Raw genomic sequence first — 20,728 nt, 5'->3', positions numbered from 1 at the left:
TGGTAATGGAAGAAGGCCTTTAAGTTCCACAGTAACTTATTAAACAATATTTAATAATGAAAAGACATTTTGGAACTAGGCTGTCAAGTCACAATAATTTCATCATAAAATGTAATCATAAATACGTATGTTATGGAACAAGGCTGTAGAGTTAGATTAGAATGTATTAATACAATTAACCATGGAAGAAAATGGAATAAGAGAATATGAATGTTCCACAACAATAAAGGAATTTCTCATATTTAATAACCAAAATAAAAAATCTTAAATGTCATGGTGGCGATCGCATTTTTGCTTAACCTAACCTTTCAGAAATATTACTATATTACATACGGTATACTGTATTATGAAAAGCTGATATGCTATTGGGAAGATTCAGAATCAGTGAAAAAAAAAATCCAGACAAGTTTACTTGCATTTCTGATTTTCTTAAAAATTTGTAAAAAGTGTTATCAGTGGCTTGAGACCTTATACATTATCCTTTCTCAAACATTCTAAGGCCTCCAAGGATTTACATGTTGTCTCATCTTGAAGGGGGAGGAGTGGGCTTCTGTGGTGTCACAGTAATTATAACCCTTGCCAACTTGCCCGGAGTATAAAGTTTTATTTCTGATGCCAGTATATGAAACATGTCAGGTTAAATATTTACAATAAACTCGCATCACATACAGGAAAGCAGGAAATGCACAGACAAGACGTAAGAGTCTGCCTTGAAGCGATGAACGATTCTCAACCAAAAGAAATCCTGTGAATCTCAAACGCGCACACACAAAGAAAATAAAAATCTGCTTTGCTCCATTTTAAATAAAATCCAGATAAGTATTATGTACGTAACACTGAATATATATATATATAGATGTTTCATGTGTGCGAGCTATGCTGGTGCAGTGCTTGCAGATCTAATGAGCCTCACTGATGTGAGGTGACATCACTAATTCCAGGAAAACACTGGGAACATGCATCAAGGTGCCATTGAGCAGTATAAGACTGCCCCAAAGATCTGTATATTGTTTTTCGGATCATTTCTTTAACACTACCTGTGTGCTGTGAGCATGAGCCCTGAGGAAATATAAGTTTGTTTTTAATTGATGCTTCAATCGCAATTCCGCCTTAAAAGAAAACCAAACCTATGCAGAAAATGAATATATATTAGGAATATATTAAACGGCGGCCGCGACAATCCAGCGGACGTTCCCACCCACGATGAGTTAAGCTGAATCACGAGCCTCCGGGCAGACCACACGGCAACCGTCGCACCACTTCACACCTCCAAGTCACATGGCGCGCCAGCATTAGGCTCGGCGGCGCGTTGGCGAGCTGTTAGTCGTGCTGCACTAGTTGTCTATTACGCATGTTTGCTTGGCTATTTTACACTGGGCTGTTGCGATGGAGAACGGAAGGAGAGCACATTTTCACAGTAGCGTATATTTCCTTGGTGTTGTGTTTGTTAAATACACACATGGAACAAGACAAATCTACCAGGGGGAGATTCTTGCTGGTGCAGTTTGCCACATGGGGAGGTGGGAGGGGGGATGTTCCATCGTCGATAAGTGGATCTGATCAAAGTAGTGCTTTAGGCAACAGTCTCACTTGAGTTCTACTGCACATTTGCTCTAAATGGTGTTCTCGTGACAGAAGCTTTGCCATTAAAAAAAAACAAAAAAAAACTAAGAATCAGAAGCAGTCTTTTTTTTTTTTTCAGAAGCCACTTCAAAAAAGCCCAAAGAACAAACACTATAAATAATAATAATAATCATATTTCAGTTGCAATCAAGTTTGAATGAATGAGTCTCAGTCAGTGGCGCTTCTTTGTGAGGACATCCTCAAGAATTCCTCGTTCCACCGCAGGTCGCAGCGGGACCGTGCGTTCTCCAGGGTGGGCCGAAGGTGTCCCATGAGCATCGGGATCAAACCTTAATGCTAACAACAACGGGTCGTGGGCCAGGGACAGAGGAGGCGGGCCGCGGCAAATGGTCCTGGAAATGCAAGCCGCTCCAGGGAACTTCATCCTCTTTCCCACGCAGGAGGAGTGTGCGCTATCAAAAGTAGATCTGCTTGGCGTGTGAGGGATTCTGCTCCATGGGGCAGTACGGGCATTTCAACCTGACAAGACACAAACGCGCCGTAAGCATGTGAGAAAGACAAACTAGACAACCCCATTAAGAGAAGCCAGTTTTTCTAAAGGAAAAGGTACTGTAGGTCTCTATTTTTGTCCTACAACCTTTAGTGATTACAGGGTTCACAATTTAACGCCTAGCTACAGGTAAGTACGAAATCTAGTTAGAAAAGGTACATAAAAAAAACATTATATATATAGCAATATAATTAACAATGAGAGTTTTAATGTTTTTCACAAAATATTTTGACTAATTTGGACCTAGACTAAAACATGGATTTTTTTTTTTTTTTTAATTCAGGCATATACAGTAGTTTAGTATTCACAAGATCCAAATGTGTTTGATCCTGTACAAAACCTGTGCCACACAAAATACAATAAATAAAGTGCTGACTTACTTCCCAGCATTGGTCAGTTTGTTGAGAGCATCTCTGGAAATGACGTGACCACAGATGAGCTTCATGGGCGGGTTGCTCTCTGAGGTTTGCTGTCGGAGGATGGGGCAGGCGAACACCGAGTGGTACCAGCACTTCTTGCCGAGGTCAATTTCAATCTGTGGCAGAGGCGGGATAACATGAGCAGAAGAATGAAAAAAAAAAAAAAAGGAAAGGAGACATTGGGAAGGCGAACAAAACTCACGGGCAGCTCGTCTTTGTGCGTCCAGACGCCGCTGCATTGCCTCTGCTCGATCACCTGCTTGATGTTCATCAGCACAGGCAAAGCCATGCAGCCTGAGGCGAAGCTGGGGGAGTAAAGCATCACGTCACGTCCACGCGTATAAAACAATTACATGAGGATCTCCAAAAAGTTTTAGGTAGTTCCAATCAAACGGAGCAGAGGTCTCACCTAACACTAAGAGGGGACTCGACAGAGAGGCCCAGTAAAGCGCAGGCGTCTCTGGTGAAGATATTACAGATCTCCGCCCACTGATTGGTTTCCAACAAACTACGGTAGGGAGAGTTCTCAATGCCGTGACGCAGGTACACCAGGCTACCCATCAGGATCTGAATATCTGCACAACAACACACAGGAGAGCGCTGAAACATAACTCATTTAAAACGTTAGTATTTGAGTGTTTTTCTATTTGCTATTTCCACTGTAATAACCCCCGTTCACCACAGGGGGATACGTTCCAGACCCAACCACTACAAGTGCAAAGCCGCAAAAGAAAAACCCCTGTTAAAAAACATTTTTCATAGTTTTACAATAATGCCCGCCAATAATGCTTTAAGAAAGGTTGAACTAATTAAACATCGTTAACATATTAGAATGTCTGCCTGTGAGTGCTCATTGTGTTTCATCATTGCAACGGTGACTGTGGCTCTCCTTCACCACATGAATTACAGTCAGCAAATAAACAGTAACATTTTTTTTTTTTTTTAAATGACTTCAGACTTCTGCTTAATAGCAAGTATTTACGCGATAGATGATTCAAGTTACACAAAAAATAATACAAGTAGGGGCAAATGACCTTTCTAAAGTACGGCCATACAGTAACATCTAACTAAATACTCGAGATAGACCGCTGTGTTTTTTTTCAGGGCCGATACCGATTATTAGTGTGAAAGGAGGCCAATAACTGATATTTGGAGCAGATACAAATTTTCAGCAAAAAGGAAAATATTGCCGTAAAAATCTAAAAAATAATAAATAAAAATTAAATTCTTAACTTTGTTGAAACGTCTTTTAGCATGTTTATTGAACAATTTTTCAGATTTAGTTATTTTCTTTATTACTATTAGAAATGACTGCCTAAATATATCTTTGTTGTATAATTCTAACAAAAAAGGAGCTCCAAGGGTCATCGGCATGTCTTCATGGAGCTATTGTTTACATTTTTATTTATTTATCGAATAAAAAACATAAACAATAGCTTCATACAGTTTTCTACAATAGAGAAAGTCCTCCAAAATTTCAAAATGACAGAAATGTTAAAATTTCACAAAAAGTGCAGAGCTTTCCCAGGGTCAGTAGAATCTCTTCGCAAATTAGCTGAAATTTTTAATTAATCGTTCCTTGAAGTTAACACAGTTTTAAAATGATTTATTATCGTGTCAAAAACTCACCAGCTTTCATTGGCCTCCTTACCTCTTTGGTGCTGCGAGGCAAAGGGCTGGAAGTGCCTAGCATATTGTAGCGCCTCCATCTGGTTGCTAATGCCGCCGCTGAGCAGGCTGATGAAGTACAAGCGGTGCAATTTAAACTCTAAACTGCTGTTGAGGTCCAGCAGACGTTGGCGATTTGTCACTGCCCACCTAAAATAAAGCAAAATAAAAGTTAGCGAGGTCAACAATGCACGTAACTAACTTTGCAGGGTGCATTGCGCTCGTCAATCCAATACTGGTTTCCTATGATGTCATCACAATTTTCCTTTTTGCCAATGCTGCTACACTTCTATGGTGGTGTCATAGAAACAGTCAAAGAAGTTCGTTCTTTTGAAGCTTGCTAACAAGTTCCCTCACAAAATTTGCTGAAGTCTCGTGACTTTTGTGTTACTTTGGGGGAAGATTTGGGAAGATCTCCGGGGGCGGCCATTTTGTCTTCTGTCGACTGAAAATGACATCACAACTGCTTACAACGACCAATCATGTCTGACCTATTTTCTGAATCCTAGCCGTGATTGGTCGTTGTGAGCAGTTGTGATGTCATTTTCAGTCGACAGAAGACAAAATGGTCGCCCCCCAGTGATGGCTAAAAATGAGTCAATTTTGCTGTTTACAACTTATATTCCACAAATGGAATATTCTTGAAAAAAATATGTTTGGGTTGACTTCCGCTTTAAAAAGGAAATCAACATAAACATATATTTTTAGAATATGTTCTATGCAAACCAAGCCCACTAGTTGAAACAAGGCATTCTGATAAATATTACGCTTGTGGAATAAGAGTTAATCCCCCTGTTTTTAGCCAGGTAACGACCAATCACTGCTGAATAGTTTTCTGAAGCTGAGCCATGAGCAGTTGTGAAGTCATTTTCAGTCTACAGAAGTGACAAAATGGCCGCCCCCTGTGATGGCTAAAAACGGGTGGATTAACTCTTATTCCACAAACGCACTATTAATCAGAATGCCGTGTTTCAACTAGTGGGCCTGCTGGGAACACATTCTTGAAAAAAAAACGTGTTTGGGTTGATTTCCTCTATAACGTCATGCGGGCCTTCACTGACCAATTCCTTTTAGTGGTCTGCCCTGCACACCGTGAGTGAGGCACACGGGAATTGTCGAGCGGCGTTCAGTTGCATCGCTTACATTGTGTCGAAATAATCAATAGAAAGCTCAGGTGGCTCCAAAATGGGAGCAGATGATGAATGTGTCGTCAAATTAAAGCCAACATACTCCAGTGCCGGCCGCAGGTTCTGCATCCTCAGCGCTTCAAGGATCCTGTTGAGCTCCAGGAAAGGCTGCTTCATGCTCATATCTATAACTACACCCGACTCCTAGAAAACAACGCGCTTGTGAAACGGCAGCTCATAAAAAAATTTTAAAAACACGTCACCATGCAAAAATAAGCATTGATGGAGATTTGATTCTTTACCTGACAAAGATCTTCTGCTACACTGAGCATGCCTTGTCTATACAGGTGCTCCACTATGGTTTCACTCAGGTGTTTTTGTCTCTCCGGAGTGTCCCACACAGTCTCTGCCACCACAGCACTGATCTCGGCATCGAAATTCTGGAAAGACCGATAGTACACGTCAGGTACCCGCGTTTTCCCCGAGCGTACAACCGATCGCTGTTTTTTTTTTTTTACCCTGTCGATGGCTTTGCCCACTTTCGACACGCTTCCGTGAATGTCCTTATGTCGAGAGGCTAGCATCTGGACAGTCTCTTTGATATTCTTACAGCACTGAGCCATGGTCTGAGACAGCACCGATAGATCTCCGTCTTGGACTCCTGCAAAAGATAAAAAGTCAACATCAATTAGAGAGGAAAAGACCAAAAAAGATTTAACGGAAGCTCTTTTTTTCCCGTACCAAATGCAACCAGCTGTCCTCGTATCTCACAGACGCTGCGCAGGAGCTCGTCCAGCCTCTCCTCAGACTGGTGGCCGTACATGACGAAGCGATGGAGCACTTTCTCCAGCTCCCGTTCTACACACGCACACTGTTCCATGGTTCACACGCGACACACACACATACACACACACACATACACACACACACTCACGCTCCCAAAACACCACCTAGGAAGAAAATGGTGAATATCAGCTGACATCCATTTCACCTTTACGTTACATTGTAGGCATACATTTTCTAATTCCAGCTATGTCAATACATGCTCAAGTCGCCCTCCATCCATCAAAAGTGGAACCTATGGTACAAGGGTCAGCATTTGTTCATCAAGTGATTCTAAATGCAAATAACACCTTGGATGAACTGCATAAAAAGCTGCAAAAAATTGAAAATGGCTTCCTTCACTAAAAATGAACTATGTGCTCTGGCTGACTACCATTGTTTTCTCTTATACCAGGAAGTTGGTCTCTCTTGTCTGATAGTATCATCCTCTGATTTAATTTAACGGGAACGATCATGTGCACAACCACAAAAATATTCAACAGTCCAATCAGTCATTAAACTGTACTAAGTAAGTTGGATATGTGACGACTTAAAGTAATAAAAATTGGGGCTGAACAACATAAAAAAAATCAAATTCAAATTGACATTGCAATGTCGTGGAACACAATTTTCAAATTGCAATGGGGTCCTATTTGCGGGGAGAGGGGGATGCTTGATTGCAGTCGGTACGCTTTATTTTTTACAAGTATTTTATTTATTTGAGAATTGAGTACCGGTAATCATTTTGGAACCTTGTTTAGTTTACAATTCTACAGATCCTTGGAATTTCAGTCTTTCAACAGCAAATATTCTCAGAAGGCAGCACGGTGGTCGACTGATTTGCACGTCTGCCTCACAGTTTAGAGGTCGTGGGTTCGATCCCGGCCCGGCCTCCCTGTATGGAGTTTGCATGTTCTCCCCGTGCCTGTATGGGTTTTCTCTGGGTACTCCGGTTTCCTCCCACATTCCAAAAAAACATGCATGTAAGTTGATTGGACTCTCTAAATTGCCCCTAGGTGTGATTGTGAGTGCGGATGTTTGTCTTTGTGTGCCCTGCGATTGGCTGGCGACCAATTCAGGGTGTCCCCCGCGTACTGCCCGAAGACAGCTGGGATAGGCTCCAGCACGCCCCGCGACCCTTGTGAGGATAATCGGTATCAATAATGGATGGATGGATATTCTCAGAATTCTGTATTCCTCCATGAAAGCAGACTGACTATCTTCGTATTGAATCAAAATAAAATATTTTTGCACATCAGATTTTACTTTGGAAAATAACACTTTTGCCAATTTTATGACATGTTACGGACCAACCCGTAACTGAATCGACTAACCACTAACTGAATCATAATCAATTTGTTTGTGCATTCCTACTGTCATTTTGAAATAACATCTTCTTTTTAATAAAGGGATTTTTTAATAATTTGGGAATCAAAAACTGTTGGGTTTTTTACCCGATACATCAATAAATCGACAAAAATTGACAGATTAATAAATTATTGAAAAATCATTAGATATAGCCCTAACCTAAATATTTTTATATTGATTTTATAATGAATTCATTACTTGTGTTTGTTCAAAAATACATGGGAGGACCTTTTTTAAAAAAATCTGACAATAAATCGTCATTGCCATATTTAAGGGGTGTGGGGGAGGGCACATATCTTGAAAATCGTGAAATTATTTTTCAAAATCATTCAGCCCTAGTAGGAATGTACACACATTTAGGTTTGTATGACTTTTCCATCAAAACCCCCAAAACATTTGATACTGGAAAGAATATATAATAAAAATGAGTTTAACATTCATTATGTTGTTTTACCCTCAGATTACATTTACACCTTCACATACATAAATACATTCATTACTTGTTATACTGAATTTTAAATCATTCACTGCCAATGATATATTTATTTGTCTTTTCACAGTTCAGTCATTCTATCCCAGAACCTTATTTATATATTTTTTTCAAATGTTAGGGTAGAAGAGGGTCTGAAAATGTCTGGCAGTGAATGAGTTAAACTCAGTTAAATGTGTTTGATTAACAGACTTTAACGATTTCAAAATTGTATCTTGGAGTTTTGGTGTATAGTTCCAAGTTAAACTTGCATCAAATGTTGACATTGTTTGATAGTCACATAGCCTTCTCCACAGCACAGTAGCTAGTCCAGGAATTAACAGATACCTTTTAATAGCAGCAAAATATACATGTAAGTAGTAAACACGGCGAGAGAGAACATGGCAATTTAAACTACTGGTGTTCGCATGAACTCTTCTGCAGTCTACGGTCAGGCCCGATCGGTGTTAGGTCTAGAGGTTTGTGGCCTTGTGTTTACTAACGGAAAACGGAGAGAAATCTCGTTTAATCGTCTGGCAATGTGTGAAATTGCAACACTTGGAAACTGGTGAGTCTTAAAACGACCACCACTCGTTTGCTATAAGGACGAGATCCCGATGTGACTTATTGTTTGTGTGCGACTGTGCGTGTAGGCTAAACCCAGTTTTTTTTTTTGTTACACAATGCTAGCCGACGTTAACGTAAGCTATATTTTCATGTCGTTATTTTATACACCAAGTGTGACGGGACACGCCGTCCTCTGAATATACATATCTTTCACTGTTGAAAACTGCACATCGGAACGTCGTATATTTAAAAATTGACAACCCGTAAACAAACCGTATCGAAGCTAATAACTGCTAGCAGCTAATTTGTTAGCCAGGTGCTAAGTGACATGACAAGGCCTAAATTGTCTCGGGAGGAATGACGACGTAGCCGATATTGTTCGTTACTCGTTTCCCCAGCACTTAACTTCAATAACAACCACGATTAGTTATTAGGACACGTTTTAAACGAACCCCACTTACCGATCTGGATTAGTTAGCAAACATTAGCCTTAGCCACTCGCCTGCAGTTGTTAGTCCGAATGCGGATGTTCCTGTGTCGCATCATGACTTTACGTGATCACTTCACAGTAAAAGCCTGCAACTGCGGGCACTTTTCAACACTAACAACTGCGGCTGCGATCACCTTCCGACAAGTCGTTTGTATTTGTCACGTAGTTGTTGGTCATTCCTGTCCTTTGGAAAGTATTGAAAAGACTGTTAATATTTTGCTACAAATACATACAATGCTTATTATGAAAACATGTTATAGATATTCTTCCTTCTACATCACAGGTGTCAAACTCAAGGCCCAGGGGCCAGATCAGGCCAGACACTTCGTTTTATGTGGCCTGCGGAAGCAAATCTTTTGAGTCAATATTTCTAAATGGCATATGTAGAAATAATAACATGGAGAGCAATTTTTGTTACCAAGCCCCTTTTTGTAGTAACTTGAATCACTTTTATGAATTGTATTGGGTAATTTGACCGAAGAATGTCAGAGACCATTTATTAAGACACCTGACAACTGTGAAACTGTAAAAAAAGAAATTTGCATAATATATCTCCTTCTAAGGCGTGCTGCATTTAATTCTAACCAATTCCCTTTAGTGCTTGAGTTTTGCTGTATGACACTCCTCTGTAATGTGAATTCCCTCCCAAGATTTCTTTGAGGAGATTTGATGCCTTTAAATTCTAGTTCCTCATGAGTATATTTAGAATTGATGGTAGAAACTGATCTAAAGCTGTTGTCTTAACAGTGTCCGTCATCACTCTCGAAATGTGCACGCTTGTTGCAACCTCTTGACTGGACGGGGGCAGAGTAGACTAAATATCTTACTAGTGCACCTCCCACTGCTGAGTGAAATCATCGCACAAATGAGTTAATATTGACTGAGTGAGCAATTTGGGCTTTGGCTGCAGTCAAACATTTTCCATTAGCATGTGTTGAATGACCAAATGATTGAGATTTACAGCTTATCTCTTGTGGCTTTAGGAGAGAGACAGGTTTAGTGAAACATCCATGCAACCTCATGTGGTCTATCACAGGTCTTCTGCCAACATAAATACATGCTAAGGATACTGCCCCTTTCCCAAAAATGTATTAACAAGTGAAAGTTTAAAAAAGGTGTATTTATCTTGAGCCACATCACTCTTCATGTTGACATAATTTCAGCAACAATAACAGTAGGGGATGGTGGGCACTCCGTCACAGTCGGACCCTCCGGCACGGCCGGACGCCCATTTTTAGGGGCGACACGATTGAAAAAAGGGGCTCAATTAAGCAAGGGCGGAAGTGGAAGTGGTTTAGTACAGCCCACTAATCGGCCCTCATGCGTGTGACGTGGTCACGCGGCCAAATTTCATCTAGGCCTACTCGGTGATATCTGTAGGTTAACATGGCAGGGAGGTCATTGTTTGTTGTTTGTTGTGCGGTCCTCAGTCATGGTTTCATAAAGTACAATGCCTTTTTTTTTTTTTACGATTCCAGCACTCGTGCTGTCCAACACAACACATACGCTCAGTTACAAGGCAACTCGTTTTCAAAAGATTACAATGTGTGAAGTACTTAACAAAACAGTGTGATAAATGAAGAAATCCAAATGTCAAAAGTGTCGTTGACTTGACCATGATGCTGCTGCGTGTGTAGACATATGAACAGTATGTTGGTGACTGTCATGGCCGGCAGTCATACTTAATTAAAGTGTACACCTGGCACCTGTGTATGGGCCTGAAAGGTTGATTTTTGACCCAACATAAAACATCACTGGCATATAACCCAATATATAGTTAATTTGAACCAACAATTGTGTTAATTCATAAGAAATAACCCAGAATTTTGACCCAACACAAACAATCCAAAAATTGGTTTAATGAAACAACCCAACTGTTTTTAGTGTGTGTGTTTGACTTGTCAAAGTCGGATGGTCTTGCAGCCACCTTTGACCTGTCCTCCCCCCACCTAGATCTTGAGTGTGTACACACACATATTAATATTTAAGCTACAAGGTCAACTTTAAGGCAAAGCTCAAAACATTTTAGTGAAGTATGTAGTCCATACAATGCACTTTGTATTATAGTATTTCCTTTCCCATCCTACCCGAGCAAGCAACTAAAGAAATGGCTATCAGTCTCCGATAGTACGGTTCTATATATAGACGGGCCCTGTGACTGAGCTGGCCCTAAGTGTCAGATTCCAGTCTCACTCATCCGTCATGGCTGGATCAGCACCTGCTGCTAACTATAAACCCACCCGGCCCAGCGTTCACAAGAAAACCAATGCCCACCCGCACAGCTCAGCTTGGAGAAGAAAAATGAGGAGCCAGGGTAGACTCAGAAGGCACTTTGACCAAGGCCAACTCAAAAGGGAGGGGCAGAAATGAAGACGGGAGCACTGGAGGATGCAACGTGCTGGCGAGAGATGCCACCATTGCTTTTTTATATTGAAGCCTGATCCATGCCACTGCATTGATCTGAAGCAGTGAAGCTCAGTCACATTTGGGCTCTACAGAGCTGCTCGTCCTCACTTGTTGAACTCTGAGACTTGACAAGTGCCGTGGAGTTAAGAGACACTTCCCTGGATCACTGGCAGACATTGCTGTACAGAGGAAAAGACCTATCTTTCTTTCCAAAGGTAGAGTATCAACTATTTTGTTGTTACATTGCAGTGATGTTTTAATTTAGTAACTCGCCTTCTTGTGTGCGATTAGAAAAAAATAACACTCATTCGTAAAACAAATCTTTTCGAACAACTTCAACAAAATTAAAACTCACTCACTACCAGCCATTCTCAGCCCCTCTTTATATTTCAGATCACATGGGGATTCAATCACACTTACCTGGGATTGAATGTCTGGAAGACATAAATATATGTCAATTGGTAGTGATATATATTATGTTATTGTGTATTTTTAATTGGTTTACTTTGTCTTAATGTTACTGTTGCCGTAATCCTCTATCTCAATTTACGGTAATGTTATTTTAAGACAATTTGATGATTAAATGTTGGTTGATTAGTGCACTATGATTACAGTATTATTACATTGTTCATATTTTTTTCAAAAGCCCACCAATCAAAACAATAATATTCACTATGAGCAAAATTCTATCTCTTCTTGCTAAATGTCTGTGGAAATAAAAAGTGATTGGTCTTACACACCATTCTTGTCTCATTTCCAGTTCAGGACGAGAGCCAAAAGCACACTAGAAGCCAGACTGGACGGCCACGTTGAGACTTCGGTGCTTGTGGACCAGTGATGGACAGCTGGACTCTTCAAGAGGACAGCTATTCATTGCTGCGCAGTGCACCACGCACGCCATTTTCCTTGTACCATCGGGACGGCACCCCTAACCACGTTGAAATATTTGACATCATAAGTTCTCCAAGTCAACGCGGTGCCATCTCTGAGACCACTTGCCTGTGTGACATATTTGGGGATGATTGTGAGTTAGCCTCGGCCTCCAACAGTCCGGCCGTAGGACCTTTTGTCCATTCCCAGACCGAGGTGGAGAGAACAACGGTCACATCACCCCTGGTGGATGATTTGAATGACTCCTCTGGCTCGTACCACACAGCACCGGATTCCATTGAGGGAGACGACGTGTCAGAGAGAATTTACAGCCCTGCACTGCAGGGTGAGACCACTGAGCCTGAGCAACCTGAGCAAATAATAGTGACCTCAGACCTTTCTAAAGCTAGTAGCTCAAGTTTTGAGCTGAAAAATAAATCACCCGTGCCTCAGCTGAACGCAGCCAGCCCTTTACCTGAATTTGACAATACTGACTTTAGGGAGAAGACCCCTTCTCCTGGACACAACAGCTCCTCTAGCCTCTGTTCACAGGAAACAGTCTCAGTTTTGTGCTATTCCTCTGCTGAGACAAGATGTTCACCCTCATTACTTCATCAAGGAAGTGAACAAGTGAGAGTCACTCCTGTGTTAAAAAGAACAAGAAATAACAGCGTGTCCAGCTTGTCAAGTCAATCTCTAACTCCAAGTCCTTCCTGTGAGCCCATGAACTGCACTATCTCATCCTCCTCAGAATCAGTCAACACCCAGTCTCTGTTTAAAGAAACAGAACCTGAGCCAAGGAGCACACTCCTTAACAAAAACACCAGTCCATCGCCTGACCCCACACCTACTGATTTTTCTTCTCAGTCTTCAAATGTAGTAACAAGAGCTGATGTTTCATCTCATTTGCCTTCATCTCGATACACAGAGTCACAGTCAGAAGAAACACTGCTCTCTTCTGAACGGAATTATAGTTCCTCCTTACCTGACACTCAAGCATCATCTCCTTTAAATGAGCTAAGCAGAAGTGTCTCCCTGCCTGATTTTATGAGCAGAGACTCCACACCAGATCTCGAAATACAAAACACTCCCTTTAGCTCTGAATTGACTGAATATCTCAACTCAACAGAAAGCGTCCTTAAAAGCACTGAAATTGACAGCATTAACTCAACAGCTTCCACAAACTACACACCCTCCTCCCCTGTTCTATCATTCAGCCCATATCCTGTGGATAGTGGTGTTGTGCCTGAATTAAAGCACACCTCTCTATCTCCTGACCTGCATGGTGCACTTTCAGCACTACACAAAAGTGGGTCAAGAACTTCTTCACCTGGACACTCAAGACCGAATTCACCATCGTCCGAAATAATCACCAAGGCCTGTTTACCTGTGATCAATTATAGTTTATCTCCATCACCTGGCGTCAGGAGCACCTGCTCTTCCATCGAGAGCACACACACAGCTCCTTCACCTGAGATCAGGATCATAGCATCCTCACCTGAGGTCAAAAGAAGAGACTGCGTCCCCGAAGAGCAAACAATATCAGAGTCTCCTCTTTTAGCGTGTGCCCCATCAAGGATTCTTACTTCCTCTCCTCACATCACTGGGATATCTTATTCTGATGTTCTACCTGAGGAGGGGAACACTCCCCCTCCTCCCAAGCCCTCTTGTCTCCCAACTCCTGAGTCTGATATCACACATGCATGTTCATCACCTGTGAGAGGGAGCCCATCCCCTAGTAGAACGAGTACACCACGAGACTCTTCTCCTGGATCAGGCTTAACGGGCTGTCAGGTACAAGCTGAAGTATCTCAGTCCAGGTCGCACACATCTTCACCTCAGTCAATGTGCTGCACTCCCTCACCTGAGCTAAGATACCAGAGCCTAAATTCTTCACCTGAGCTCAGAAGTAGAGATCCATCACCTGCTACACCCTCTCCAGTGAACAGATCTAATCAACTTTCACCATTAATCCTCTGCTCTGAATACAACACCCACTATTTACAGCCTACCCCTCCCTTGGAGACATCTGAGGGAGTTACCTCCTCCTTTCCCAACCAACATATAGAGTTGGAAACACAGATAATTCAACCTGAATTTGAATTAGACAAAGAAGATAAAACATCTGAAACAAAAAGCCCTTCCCCAATTGTGCCAATTCAGTCGCTGGTATCTAATTCACCTTGCTTAACCGAAGAAAAGTTTGACCAAGCATCGATTCAACAACACCCAATGGACAGACTTACACCAAAGGATATACCTATTGCTGATTTGGTGAGCTTGTCTGGGGAAACTCAAGGCACTGGGCATATGAATAATTTTAATAGTCCTAATTTTAAAAATAAGTCATTTTCTCCCAATTTTGTGTTTATTGATAAGGGAGGAGTTCAGCATATTTCTAACAAGGCTAAATCTCTGCAGAGAGAAGAAAAACGACTGAATCAACACACACATAAATCATTTAAGTCCAATTTGACATCTGAACATTCAAGACAAAAACTTGGTGAAAGAGCAAGGTTTGCACAGAACATGGCCCACCATATAAATAGGAGGAAAACTCCCTCCCCCCCATTAACGAGATTTACCCCTGTACATATTATAGAACCTGAGAAACCACGCCGACACTGGCAGAACAGAGGCCCGCCTGACTTTGCAGCATCCTCACAGAGTGGTTATTTGAAGAAGACTGTGTCAAATAGGGAAAGCCCCGATATTGTCCCTGCTGATAATAATAGTCAGACCCACAGTGTCAGACTTGGGAAGCAATTGGAAGTGGAGAGGAAAGTTGAGCTGGAGGAGAAGAGAGAAAGGCAATGGGAAAGGGGGATGCAGAGAGAAACACACAGGGAGGGGCGGGAGATTGAAACGGGGGAGGAGTGGCAAAGGGATGCCAGTTACAGAGGGGAACAGGTTGAGCTGTCATTCAATGCCAAGAATAGAAAAGAGCCTGCAAGTCGCAATACAGCCCCCACAAGCACAGGGATCTGTCAGGGACTGCCAACACTGCATTCCTATTCAGAGAGTTTGCTTGCCACCAGACAGCCACAGGAACAGCAAAGTCGACTTAAACTTGTTTCTCAGCGAGACAGGAGTGGTGGTGTGACCAGGCGACTTCGGAATCCTGCACCACAGAACAAGTTCAGTCCTCGATCGGTCACAAACAGACCTGGCCGGAGTTCGAGCTCTAGCATGGGAAGTGAGTTGGATGAAGCAGACAATGAGGTGAAGTGGCTCACAGATGTGGCTTTTCGTAGCCTGTCCAGCCCCGAGGTAGATTACCTTGATATCTACAACTCCAGTCACCGATCATCTACCAACATCTCTCAGCCCTCTACTCAGGAGAGCCCAGCAGGGATCAGTGGTGCCTGGCCGACCTATGCTGATTTCAGCGGTTCTGCCTCAAAGCTGGACAGTGATGACCTTTCATTACAGCAGCAGTCTCTGTACCATTCTGATGGAATTGATCCAGCCCGCTGCTATTCGATGGGAAGCTTTGAGTGCATCGATGTGGCTGTGGAAAGAGAAGACACTAGGAAGGTCAGAAGAGGTGTGCCAAAGCGACAGATTCAGTTGAAGAGAAAGGAGAGCGTGGATGACAGTAGTGAAAATAACAGTCCTGGACTTCCTGCGATGGAGAACAGTCCCTCGCTTGAAAGACATTCCAGAGAGGCATTGTTGAGACAGTACAGTTCACCAGCAGCAGACCAAGAAGGCTACGCTCCTGAGCACAGCCCTGATCCTGAGCTCAATGAAAGAAAATCCAAACTTCAAAAATCAATTTCTCTGGATGAAACATGCTCTAAGACAAAAATGGCCACTTGCCTTATCAAGAGTGTTTTGTCCAAGAAGATGCAAAGTGCTGACAAACAATCCGATGAGCCAGATGGAGATGAAGTGAACCTCGCTTTTGGAGAAAACAACACTACTGAGGAGCCCCAGGAATGTAACAACTTAAATTCCTCTCTGTCCTCTAACTATAATCATCCCTGTGAATCTTTTGCTATGAAAGAGGAGCAAAGAGATGACAACAGATCAGAAAAGAGAGAGAAATCCAACAACAGGCTCAACACCAACAGCAGCAGCAACAAAATTTCTAACCTTTCGCACACAGACAACCAACAGTGGGGTTTTCAAGAGGGCAATACAACTGCACCAGCATCTGAAATACGATCCAAACTTAGAGTGCCATTGGATATTTCACAGTCAAGAGGTGGAATACAACATATAGATGACAGTAAAACATGGCAGGGAAGAGAGGGAGGCAACTCAGCAAATGCCACTGCCGGGAATACGCTAGCTCCTTCTGCTACCGGAGTCTTCAGCACACAGGCCAGGATGACAAGCCGACACCAGGCATGTGAAAACACAAAGGTCCATAAACAACTGCAACAGGGTGACAAGAGTTACCACATGACACAGGAAACAGAGGAGACTATATTTCAAGGGGACAATAAAAAGAAAGCATCTCTCAATGTCTGCCTAACACCTGAGGCAGAAAACCATCGAGACATATCTTCACCAGATATGCATTTCAGACAGCACGAAGAAAAGGTCCAAGAGACCAATGTGGGCATCAAAACAGAGGAAGATAAGAATGAAGACAATAAGGCGAAGGGCCCTATCCACAAAGTTCGAGACGTCAGGAAACTTGTAAAGAATACATATAATCTCTCCTTCAAAGCAACCAGTCGTGTATCACCCTCGGATATCGCTGAAGAAAGGATTAAACATTTGAATGAGATAAACAAGGATGGAATTAAAAACGATACGGAAGAAAAGATCGAGGGACGTACAGCAGAATTATGTGAGGAAAGGACAAATAAGTGTATGGTGGAGAGGAGAGAGGAAAAAACAGAGGACGGGAAAGATCAAAGTTTGTCTAAATTACGCTCACCTCTGCAGAGCGAAGGGAAGCCTCTATCTCAACTACACACAATGCAAATACAATGCAAGGCAGTTTGCTGGAAAGGTGACAAAACTAAAATACAAAGCATTAAAGACTCAGAGAACCATAGTGGAAAAACATTGGGGTCTACAAACAGCGAGAAAGACAATGACCCCTCTAAAACAGACACAGAGTGGGGGATGCAGGAACCACCAGCTAGTGGAGCAACTACCAAGTTGTTGCAACGTGATTTTAACATGGATGCAGAATCACTGAAGGCAGACAGTGAGGCCAAGCCTGTTCTGGTGAAAACAGACAGAAAACCTCCCATGCTAGGAAGTGTCCCCAAACTTTCCAGTAAGGAAAGAGGAGTGTCCACTGCTGTTGTGTTGATAAGAGACGGATCTAGCCAGGCAAAGACATGTGCACCACTTACTCAGGAAGAGCTTCCCACCCTTCTCCAGGCCTCATCTTCACCTGAGATCACAACCGCTGGCAACACCCCAAGCAGTAGTAGTCACTCCGTTTCTATGTTATTAAAGGAAAAAGGCTACCAAGCTGACATTGGAGCAGTGGTGGGTGATAGCCAGAATACAACCGAAGGGAAGGGGGTCCAGCGTAAACATGTGAACTGCTTGGAGATCCCACTGCAGACGCCCTCAGAAGGTGGAGCTGAGTCACATCGAGAGAAGACATTCTCTGCTTCATCCACTATGCCTAACCCTGTGTTGCTGTCTGATCATACAGATAAACCCGCAAACATCAGCAAGGACGAGGGAGGTCACGTCAAGCTAAAAACAACCAGCCCACAAGGAAATCCACCAGACCACTTTTCAACTCATAACAAACACAAGGAACACAAAGATTTTGAAACGGTGAAAAGACAGGACCCAACTTTCCCCCCAAAGTCACCTGCAATAAGACGATTCAGACCTCAGCCAATTGAGGTGAAGTCCCTTTCTAAAGAGACACCAAAGCAAGAGATGACTGCAAATAGCCCTACAAATAGGCCACAAACAATCGAAGTTAAATCGATTGCTAAAAATTCAGAAAAGCCAGCTGTACCTCCAAAACCAACTTGCAAATTCAAACCTGCTGATTTTGGAGCAAAGACTAATGAAGCGCCTGGATCAGCTATACCTAATGTAAAACCTCAGAATGAAGAGAGACCTCAAACAATAGTAGTGTCATCGCCCACAATCTACAGAAAGATCCCCAGTGAGTCCTCCTCAACATCTAGCCAAGCAAGAAAACTAGCTGTCTCTGCTGTATCCAGCCTTAAACCCCCACCAAGCAAACTAACAGCAACGTTGTCGAGTGTCACAAACCAGGCTCCATCATCATCATCAGCAAAAGATGCTTCCAAAGGTCAGCAGCAGCACCAATGGACAGCACCTGTGACATTTGCGCATGCTACAACTGCAACATCAGCTCCTGAGTCTAGTATTACCCCAGCAGAAGGTCCAAATTCTGATCCTGTAGCAAAACAGGTGCCTGAACTATCTTCCACACGAGCCATACATACAAGCCAGCCTGCTGTTGTGGAGCCAAACACGGATGAAGTAGCTGTGACAACATCTTCAAACAATCCCAAACCACCTGCTGTGGTTTCCACAACACAAGCTCCAGGATACACACGGCAGCAATACCACGGGTCATTGTTCAATGAACGCACCCAAAGGGCAGGTGACCCGCATTTTTATGCCTCGGATGATCCTCCAAGCTACGATGAAAGAGAGAGCTTTAGTCCCCTCATGCCAGATTTGACCCACTGGCGTTCAAATCGCTATCACAACCCCTCATACCCTCCTTCTTGTTCCTGTACAGCTAGCTGTCCTCCTCAGCCAGCTTTGCCCCCACCTGCACCCCATCACCACTATCATCACCACAGCCCACACAACCTCACCCCACCAGCCCCTCCGCACTCCCCAGGTCACGTGATACCATACCAAGCCCCCCAGCCTGTCGTCCGTCCCCACCAGTGCAGGGCTGATCCTCAGCCCATGCACTTGCAGCCCAGCTCATCACCTAAGTCAAGTCCTCTCTGTCCAAGCCAGCCGCCTGCCATGTACCAACCTCCTCACCAACCTCCCCCATGCCCTCCCCATCCCTCACTCATGCCGTTGGACCGCCCCATGCCCACTGACCCCCGGCGGCTACCTCCCCATCGATCCCCCCAGAATCAGCCAGCAAGTATGCCTGGTGCTCCTTACGGTGATCCTGGGCACAGCCACTCCCCTGGCCTCGCTCCCATGGATCCCCAATACATGTGTGGGCAGTTTGGCTCAGAGTATGGGGGTGACACCTCCAGTTTGTACTCAGAGAGCAGCTATGGGCCGACACCTCGAAGAGTCCTCTTGGATCCTGAAACGGGGAAGTATTTTTATATCGAGGTGCCTATGCAGCCCTTGAGGAAAATGTTGTTTGACCCAGAAACTGGCCAGTATGTGGAAGTTCTCATCCCCCAGCAAGGAATGTCTCACTCAGGCCTATATCCTCCATCAGCAGCCCCATACACATCTCTCCACAACCCCAATATGTATGGCCCAGCTCCACAGTACATGCCCTATGCCGCTCCCCCTCCCACCGCTCATCCCCAGCCTCAACACCAGCCGCCTCGATATCCAGAGGCCTTATCTGCAGCAACAATGCACCCAAATGGGCCCAGTGGCAGCTATAGGAATCTTTCCGGTCAGGGATCCAAACCAGAGGCCCCGAGCCATCCACCACTGGACCAGACCTACCTGGAGGGTATGTATTATGTTCCCACAGGGATGAATACAGGCTCCAATCCCACCCCACCAGTCTACTACCATAAACATCCACCCAGCCTTCCCCCATCAGGGGGGAAAAGGTCCTGAAATAGCGGAGCCTTGCTGGAGCCTGTTAAGTTTTAAATACACACTGTATAAAGTAGGAGCCTAATGTTAGCTTGTAATGTTATTTGAGTTTTCATGTTGCAGTTGAAGACAGCAATTCAGTTTGTTGTTTATCCACTGCCTTTTGTCATCTGTCGAGCTGCTATATTAGAATAAGAAACAGTTTTTAACATAATGCTTTTTAAGATATTAATGTGGGGCCGGGGTGATATGTTATAAATACCTAAACAAATCCACAAATACTTTGTCATTTTTGATACAAGACACTAGAACTTACCATGCCGAAGTTCTAAAATTAAACAGGTAACTATTGTGTGTACCAAGAAACTTGAAATGCTGTTGTAAAAGAACCTCAGTTGCCTTGTCACTGTATTTCTTTACAAATGGAAGACTGAGTTGCCGATGACAACAATGCCAATAAAACATGCCACATATGTGCTTCTCTTTTTCATTTCTTCTTTCCCACATCTCAATGGCATGGTAATATTGTACTTTATTATCCAGCTATTCTCTATAGAATGTATACTGTTCATTTGTGGGTGAGCCGGAGCCTATCCTAGCTGACTTGGGGTGAGAGGTGGGCTAGAACTTGGACTGGTTGGCATCAAATTGCAGGGCACATAT

General features: G+C 43.2%; 2 protein-coding genes across 2 annotated transcripts; one reads left to right on the top strand and one right to left on the bottom strand.

Annotated features, from left to right (window-relative positions):
* Positions 1–584: 584 nt before the first annotated feature.
* On the bottom strand, positions 585–9,199 carry rmnd5b (required for meiotic nuclear division 5 homolog B). Its single transcript, XM_086024173.1, has 10 exons — positions 9,036–9,199; positions 6,090–6,298; positions 5,867–6,009; positions 5,651–5,788; positions 5,452–5,552; positions 4,205–4,371; positions 2,963–3,128; positions 2,756–2,858; positions 2,515–2,669; positions 585–2,103 (listed from the first exon to the last, which is right to left on the bottom strand). The coding sequence occupies exons 2-10, from the start codon at positions 6,226–6,228 to the stop codon at positions 2,040–2,042; spliced, it is 1,176 nt and encodes a 391-aa protein (XP_085880299.1). The 5' UTR covers positions 6,229–6,298; positions 9,036–9,199; the 3' UTR covers positions 585–2,039.
* A 2,968-nt stretch (positions 9,200–12,167) lies between these two features.
* LOC147151625 (uncharacterized) lies at positions 12,168–20,505 on the top strand. The gene has a single exon (XM_086024652.1). The coding sequence runs from the start codon at positions 12,308–12,310 to the stop codon at positions 20,084–20,086; it is 7,779 nt and encodes a 2,592-aa protein (XP_085880778.1). The 5' UTR covers positions 12,168–12,307; the 3' UTR covers positions 20,087–20,505.
* The last annotated feature ends 223 nt before the right edge of the window (positions 20,506–20,728 follow it).

The sequence above is a fragment of the Filicampus tigris genome, chromosome 2, assembly GCF_054856515.1.
Source record: "Filicampus tigris isolate MCC_2025a chromosome 2, RoL_Ftig_1.0, whole genome shotgun sequence".
Lineage (NCBI taxonomy): Eukaryota > Metazoa > Chordata > Actinopteri > Syngnathiformes > Syngnathidae > Filicampus > Filicampus tigris.
This window is presented reverse-complemented; position numbering and strand designations above follow the sequence as displayed.

What these genes read in the sequence shown, in the direction of transcription:
- rmnd5b (XM_086024173.1), bottom strand. Translation starts at nt 6,228, where the DNA reads ATGGAACAGTGTGCGTGTGTAGAACGGGAGCTGGAGAAAGTGCTCCAT. An exon ending in GAGTCCCCTCTTAGTGTTAG is followed by an intron (nt 2,859 to 2,962) that starts GTGAGACCTCTG and finishes TTACTCCCCCAG; the next exon opens with CTTCGCCTCAGGCTGCATGG. An exon ending in CGCACAAAGACGAGCTGCCC is followed by an intron (nt 2,670 to 2,755) that starts GTGAGTTTTGTT and finishes CCTCTGCCACAG; the next exon opens with ATTGAAATTGACCTCGGCAA.
- LOC147151625 (XM_086024652.1), top strand. Translation starts at nt 12,308, where the DNA reads ATGGACAGCTGGACTCTTCAAGAGGACAGCTATTCATTGCTGCGCAGT.